We start from the raw sequence: 7,842 nt of genomic DNA, 5'->3' as shown, positions 1-7,842 counted from the left end.
GCTGTGGGAGACAGTATGGCAGTTCCTTAAAAAATTAAAAATAAAATTGCCATATGAAACAGCAATTCCACTTCTGGGTACCTACCCAAAAGAATTGAAGGCAAGGTCTCAGATATTTTGCACTCATGTTCACAGCAACATTATTTACAATAACTAAAATGTGGAAGCAACTCAAGTGTCCCTCAGTGGGTGAGAGGGTAAGCAAAATACATACAATGGAATCTTATTCAGCCTTAAAAAGGATGTACATTCTGAAAATTTATGAAAAAAACTAAGAAAAAATTCTGAAAATCCTGAAAAAAAAAATCCTAAAAAAGAAGGAAATATATTGTAACCTGGATGAACCTTGAGAACATTATGGTAAGTGAAATAAGCCAGTCACAAGAGGACAAATATTGCATGAGTCCACTTATATAAGGCACTTAGAGTAGTCGAATTCATCAAATACTGTATGATTCCACTTACATAAGGCACTTAGGGTAGTCGAATTTGTAGGGATGGAAAGCAGAATGGCAGTTCCCTGGGCTGGGGGAAGGGAGGAGTGGGGAGTTAGTGTTTAATGGGTGCAGGGTTGTAATTTAGGCTGACACTAATGTTCCTGACATGGACGGTGGTGATTGTGGTACCACAGTATGCATGTGCTTACTGCCACAGAACTGTAGGCTTAAACGATGGTTATGATGGTCAGTATTATGCTCTCTCAGCAAGTTCCCCAGACTTGCTCCGGATGAGGCCATCTCCCAGGCCCTCGGGCCTCTGCTACCACTCTTGTCAAATCTCATCATAAGGACAGAGCCTAGACCAGGTCATATAAGCCATTTATTGGTTTGTTTTAAAAATATGTATTTTATTTATACATGAAGTTTGGTGAGAAGTGCTCGATTAATTCAGACAATATCTGGCACTTGATGTCTGTCCTTCCCTCCTTTTTCCTACTCTCTTTTCCCCTCCTGCTGATCATTGTGCAGTTCTGGAAATTAAAAAAGTGACAACCAGGCTAAAAGCTAAGGGTTGGGTCCGGCTCACCCCCGCCCCCAGCCACACCATCTGCAGCCAGCCCCAGGCACCTGTCTCAAGGCTCACGGGCTGTCCACACACATAAAACCACAGTCTCCTTCCGGCCAGCTGGGCTGGCAGCCTGGCCTGCCTCCCAACCACATTCTTGCCTGTGCAGCGGGTGGTGAGCGCCCAGCAGGGGCACACACCTCTCCAAACCTTGAGAGCAAAGCACAGAGATCTACAAAAATAGGATTTCCACTTGGAGAAATGTCGCTGGGACAATTAAACCATGCCCCACACTGGACTCAAAGGGAACACAGGAGAAGAGAACTAGATCTGTCAGGGGCATGGGTTGGGTCTGGGGTTGCCACCAAAGGAACTGGGGTGACAAGAAGAAACATAATACTTTACTCGCCAGCAATGCCCCCCTTCAGCACTGCCACAAATGTCTAGCCCTCCGACAGCTCGGCGAGGTAGGTTAGGAGCAGCCAGCCCAGAGCGGGCAGGTGAGACTGAGGTGGCCTGGGAGGCATGTGCCTGATGGAGGGGCTCTGTGGGAGAGCTGGAATAGGGCAGCCAAGCCCTTGCCTGCTCAGGCTCCGCCAGTTGACCCTGTTACCTCAGCGTGAGTGTTCTCTATGTTAAAAGATTTGCATATGCTAAATAGGATTGTCAGCAGCTGAAGAGGTCCTGGGGGTGATTGGACTAGTAAAATATTTTTCCCTGAAAAAGCCTTTTCACAAGACCTATAGGACCACCTGGACCTTGTCCCAAATAGGTCCTGTGTGTGGGTGCCATCAGGATCCCGGGCTGAGCCAGAGGCTGGGCCTGACCACAGTGCCCCCTCTCTCAGAGGAGCCATGGTTCATTCCCCTCTCAGGGCACAAGAACTAGGCCTGACCATCCCTTTCCCTGCAGAGGGCACAGGGCCAAGCTCCCCTCCCCACTCCCATGTCTCTGTGTCTGGAGAGAAGCTGGGGACCACACAGAAAACTCCTCCGCACATGGTCCAGAGAGCCCTGGGAGATGGCCAGTTTCCTCTCTTCAGGCAGGCTGAGGGGCCACCATGGCTCAGGGCTGGTGAACTTCTTAGCCCCAAACCCACATGGCTCAGCCTTCTCTTCCCTTGGCCTGTTGGGCAGGGCCTGCCAGCTTCCAGGAGCAAGGACAAGCTGTATGCCAGGCCGTGAGTGGGGCTGGCACCCTGTGCCCTTTGGTTTTATGGTTAATACTCTTACGGGAGGGGAAGAAAAGGCAACTATCAGTGCCTAGGGCCAGCCCTGGGACCCAGGCCACTCTCCTCTGGAAGCCTTTTATTTTTGTAGGACTGACAATATGACCTGCGTGAAAACGCTGGGGGAGAATGGGACCTTGGAGACAACAGAAAGCCAGGGTGAGCCCCGCGGACAAGAACCCCATCGTTGGAGGGCCGGCAGGGAAAGGCCTGTCTCCCTTAGACTGGGAGTCTGGGTCCCATGGCCTGTGTCTGGCCGCCATGTGTGAGGACTGTGTGTGTGCGCTTGTGTGAGTGGGGGGTTCAGCCCTCCCAGCATCTCAGGTCAAGTGGGAGGGGGACCTCATTTGACCCCTGGGCAATGAAGACCTGTGGGAGCCACACTGGATTCCACTTCTGTTTTGAGAACAGAGTTCCGGCTGCTCCACAGACAGTCTTGTTCAGGGTTAAGAAGAGACAGCGTGAATTGCTGCCCATGTCCATGGAAAAATCTTTAGCTCTTTGCTCAAGTAAAAAAATATCAAATATAATAAATTTATGAAAGCCCATTCACAACATATACAGTCTCAATTTTATATTTCGCCTCAGCAGCTGGGATGAAGTTGCTTTCCAGAGCCCCAGGGCATTGCCTGACCAGACCAGGTCACAGGTCTGTCTGAGGCCTCCAGGCACAGGCCAACTGCTCCGGCTGCCATGCAGCACCACAGAACTCTGCCTGGTTGATCCACGGGGCCGAGGCCCATTTCTTACTCCCAAAGCCAGGAAGGCCGCAGGCTGGTTTGTGACTGACTGCATTTGGGTTTGCCACGGTGCAAAAGGCTGATTTTTGGTGTGTCCTGGCCAGCTCACATGATGTGTCCAGGCCGAGGCTCACACGATGGACTCACGGTCCCTGTCCGGAGATGGGGGAAAGTCGGCGACATCTTCGCTGTGGCTGTAGTCAGAACCCGGCACCTGGATATTATCGCTGGTGGCTCTAGTGACACTGTCATAGGAGGGGGGGAAGGAAGTGGAGGAGACGGAGGAGCTGGAGGGTGGGCCAAGGGGCTGGGAGAAGTTCTCATTCATCACATAGGCGATGAGGCCCTCTCGCTCAGGGGCATCCTCTTCAGAGAGGCCGCTGCCCGTCTGCTGACGGAAGAGGAAGGAGGCATGCTTCACAGAGCGTTGCAGCAGGTGCCTGCGGAAGGCCCTCTGGATAACCATGGCTGACACCTCCTCGTGCTTGCGCCGGAGTGTGGTGGTGATGGGCTCATAGGAGATCTTGGATGGGTTGGCTGCCATGAACTTCTCCTCCATCTGGATCTTCAGGGCGTCCATCTCCCCAGACTCCCCCAGAACCCTTTTGGTGAAGGCAAAGAGGATGTCCATGCAATGGATGCGGTCCCCACTCACCATGGGCAGGTCCATGTTGATGAGGCTTATCTGGTTGGGCTTGGCGATACGGAGTGGCTCAGACAAGGCATCGGCAAAGTCAGACAGGACTGAATACTCAATAAACTGAGTGGCCTCTGGGTCAAACTTCTCCCAGATCTCATAGAACATGTCGAAGTCGTCCTCACTCAGGGGCTCGGTGCTCTCCTCTGTGGCCACGCTGAAATTCTCCAGGATGATGGCAATGTACATGTTGACCACGATGAGGAAGGAGATGATGATGTAGGTGGTGAAAAAGAGGATGCCCACGGCTGGGCTCCCACAGTCCCCCCGAGAGCCATTGCTGTTTGGCAGAGTGGGGTCACAGTAGGGGGGCCCAGTGTTGAGGATGGGGCTGAGGAGGCCATCCCAGCCGGCTGACGTGGTGATCTGAAAGAGGCAGAGCATGCTGTTGGCAAAGGTCTGGAAGTTGAACATGTCGTCGATGCCAGCCTCCCACTTGACATAAGCGAAGTTGGCCATGCCAAAGATGGAGTAGATGAACATGACGAGGAAGAGCAGCAGCCCGATGTTGAAGAGGGCAGGCAGGGACATCATGAGGGCAAAGAGCAGTGTGCGGATCCCCTTGGCCCCTCGGATCAGTCTGAGGATGCGGCCGATTCGGGCCAGGCGGATGACTCGGAAGAGCGTTGGGGAGAAGAAGTACTTCTGGATGATGTCCGAGAGCACAGTGCCTGTGGGAAATAACAGAGACTGTGGCTACTGGTGGCACCTCGGTCCTCTAGCCAGCATCTCTGTGCAGGGGGTGGGGGAGTCTCTGTATGGCAAGGAGCCAAGGAGAGGTGGCCCTTCCCGGAGGATTGCGTCCACTGGGCATGCTAGGACTCTGCCTGCTCCTGCCTGTCTGAGTCTCCGTGTCTGCATCTGTCACCCAGAAAAATGGGTCCTTTGCAGGGTTCCTTCTCAGCCCCCTCATTCCTTAATCTTCAGTGTGTACCTGCACAATAGAGCTGTCCTAGGCCCATCTTCTGTATCTTGGGTTCTCAGGCCAGAGGGGCTCTGCTTAGCATCCTGCCCGCCCAGCTTGGACTAGCACTCAGGCCTTTCAGCTCCTTGCTATTCAAAGTGTGGTGTGAGGACCAGCAGCCTTGGGATCTCCTGGGTGCTTATTAGAAATGCAGAATCTCAGTTCCACTGCAGCCCACTGCATCTTAATAAGCCCAGATGATTTATGTGCCTATGAAAGGGCATGAAACACTGGCCCAGAAATCAGTGCTCCCTGATGCCACGCCATGGCCAGTGTCTTCTCTCAGCCTCTCTGTGATGGTTCTTATCACCCTCCTAACTCTGCCACCTTTGAGGGCTTCACTACCCCTGGGTCTTCAGTGACTACCTGGGTTTGGAGTTTTAAGGGGCATGGATATAAATGATAGAATAAAGAGTGAAATAAACTTGTCTTATATGGCCCAAGTGCCCTTTCCAGACTCCTTATATACAAATGTCACTGACTGACATGTGTCCAGTGTTTACGGTCAGTGGAGCAATCGGCCAAGCACTTCATAGCCATCATTTCATTTACTCCTTCCCGTTGTCCTAGGAAGTGAGCAGATGCCATCATTCTCATCTTCCAGAAGAGGAAACAGAGGTGAGGTAACTTACCCAAGTTGCCACCTAGTGAGTGAGAAGCTGGGATTTGACTCAGACATTCGGGCTCCAAGTTCATCTCTTAACCACTCCTCTCTGGTACTGCCCAAACACCGGGCCAGGAGATGATCCCAAAGTACATGCTGCACCTTCCAAAGCCTCTGAGACTGTCCCTCAATGGTTCCATTCCTGTTGCTCACATCCTGCATTCTCTAAAGTTCCTCTCCAGTCCCATGAGGCACGCTCTCACCCTCACCCTGCTTGAGACCCCCCAGAGATTCCTAACCCTACTCTGTGCTTCCATCTGCCCATCACTATAGCCACAGCAGTGCCTGCCTTAGCCCCTGCATTATCCTTTATATTTACCAGAGGCAGAGGTTGTATATGGCAGAAAGATGAAACTTACAGTCACCACAAGGCAGAGCCCCATGGGGGTGGAGTTAAGAGTTTGGGCTCTGAACACAAGTGACAAAAGAAAAAATGTAGGTAAACTGGACTTGATTAACATTTAAAACTTTTGTCCTTTAATAGACACCACGAGGAAATGAAAAAACTCACAGACTAGGAGAAAATATTTGCAAGTCATATATCTGATAAGAGACTATGATCCAGAATATGTAAAGAACTCTTACAACTCAACACTAAAAAGAGAAATAACCCAATTAAAAAATGAGCTAAGGGCCTGTATAGAGATTTCTCCAAGGAAGATATATAAATGACCAACACGCACATGGAAAGATGTCCTGCATCGTTAGTCATTTGGTTTTGCAAATCAAAACCTCAAGGAGATATCACTTCACACCCACTAGGAGGGCTCCCATAAAAAGAATACAGGCAATAACAAGTGTTGGTGAGGGCAAAATAATTGGAATCCTCATACATTGACGGTAAGAATGTAAAAAGGTGCAGCCAATTGAAAACAGTTTGGTGGTCCCTCAAAATTTTAGATAAGAGGTTTTCAGGGGCTGAGGGAGAGGGGAAATGAATGGGGAGTGACTATTAAATGGGTAGAATTTCCTTTGGGGATAGGAAAATATTCTAAAATTAGATAGTGGTGATGGTTGCAAAGCTCTGTGCATATACTAAAAAACACTGAATTGTATACTTTAAAGTGACTTTAAAGTTAACCGTGAATTTTATGGTATGTGAATTATGTCGCAGTAAAGCTGTTATATAAAAAAAAAGATCTGAGTTCTGAGGTCAAACAGACATGGGTCAGGATTGGGTCTCTGCTTCTCCCTAGCTGTACAATCTCCCTCCTTTAGTGCTGAATTGACTGGTGAATTGCATGAGACAGGTATGTCTGAAAGAGTCTGGCATACACCTTGGCGGTTAGCTCCAGAATTTTCCATCTTCAGGGATAACTTCTACTCTGGAGGGCCACCTACCCCCCATCCTTGGGGACCCACCTCATCCTTAGTGAGCTTCCTTCTCCTTCAACCTAAGTGCGGGCAGAACTAGCCTCCACAGCACCCACTCCCATTCCCAGACTCATCCTTGAAGCTATCTAAGCAGTTAGAGAACTGTGTTCCCAGGTCCTCTGGAGGGTGGGGCCAGGAGGGAGTGCTGGGTCCTCTGCCAGGTTGGTCTCCTTGACCCAAGTGGACCCTTCCAGATAAGTTCTCTCTGGAGAGGTGTGTGTGTGCATGTATGTATGAGGGGAGGGGGGTGAGAAATCCACTGAAAAAAGAATAAAAGAACCTAGGGTTGTACGTGGCATTCAGCAGAGACCCAGGGGCCGGACAAGAGGCCTGGCTGGGGAGGGCTTCTGTCCAGCTGACTTGTATACCCACCCACGATGGAGAGGATGACAACCACGAAGTCGAAGATATTCCAGCTGTTGGTGAAGTAATAGTGGCGCAGGGCAGCCAGCTTGACAATACACTCGCCTGTGAAGATGGCCACAAAGAGCAGGTTGATCTTGGCCAAGATGTTGATTTTCTCAGGACTTTGGTCATCTGTCTCCACCATCATGGTTACCATATTCAAGCAGATCAGAAACATGATGGTGACATCAAAGGCCTGCTTGGTCACAATGTCGAATATGAAGCCCTGGTACTTGTTCTGAAAGGAGAGGCAAATGGAAAGCGCTCAGCAGGGCCCTTGGGAGGCTGGCAAATGCCCGTTTCTGCCTCTCATCCCAGGCCACCCACCCTCCCACTCTACCCTCTAGTGAGCTCAAAGCCCCTGCCACACTGCCACAGAGTGCAGAGGAAAAAGTCCTGGAGGTTAAAGCTATTGGCTTTCCTGCTGAAATGCTTCCTGGGCTTCAAGACCCAGCTCCAAGGCTCCATCTTCCATGAGGACTTCCATGACGGATCTTCAGGGAGAGATTTTTCCTGCCCTAAGCATCCTTAGCACACTGTTCACTGTGCTTCCCTTTCAGTTGCCACAGTCTGAAGGCTCAAGGGTAAATTTCAACTTCAACCCTAGTACTTATGTCAGTGCTTAGATTAATATATTTTCTCTACTTTTTAAATATAATTTATTTTATTTATTGTACTAACCATATTTACATGTGTCTTTAATTGTAAATCAGCCCAGATTATTTGGGGAAAGAAATAAGATTATATATATATATATATATATTT

At 49.9% G+C, this 7,842-nt stretch overlaps 1 protein-coding gene across 2 annotated transcripts in view; it reads right to left on the bottom strand.

The window, feature by feature from the left end:
* Positions 1-806: 806 nt before the first annotated feature.
* The window catches only part of SCN5A (sodium voltage-gated channel alpha subunit 5), a 102,758-nt gene continuing 95,722 nt past the window's right edge, over positions 807-7,842 (bottom strand). Inside the window, exons 27-28 of one of the 2 annotated variants that reach the window (XM_017849654.1) lie at positions 7,045-7,315; positions 807-4,341 (exon numbers count right to left, since the gene is read on the bottom strand). In XM_017849654.1, coding sequence (XP_017705143.1) covers positions 3,104-4,341; positions 7,045-7,315 — 1,509 coding nt within the window. In that variant the 3' untranslated portion in view covers positions 807-3,103. The remainder of the gene's footprint in view (positions 4,342-7,044; positions 7,316-7,842) is intronic. The other variant, XM_017849653.1, reaches the window with a different exon arrangement.

This window comes from Rhinopithecus bieti, unplaced genomic scaffold (genome assembly GCF_001698545.2).
Source record: "Rhinopithecus bieti isolate Rb0 unplaced genomic scaffold, ASM169854v2 scaffold_33121, whole genome shotgun sequence".
NCBI classification, from domain to species: domain Eukaryota; kingdom Metazoa; phylum Chordata; class Mammalia; order Primates; family Cercopithecidae; genus Rhinopithecus; species Rhinopithecus bieti.
Note: the sequence above shows the minus strand (reverse complement) of the source record. Positions and strands in the feature narration are given on the sequence as shown.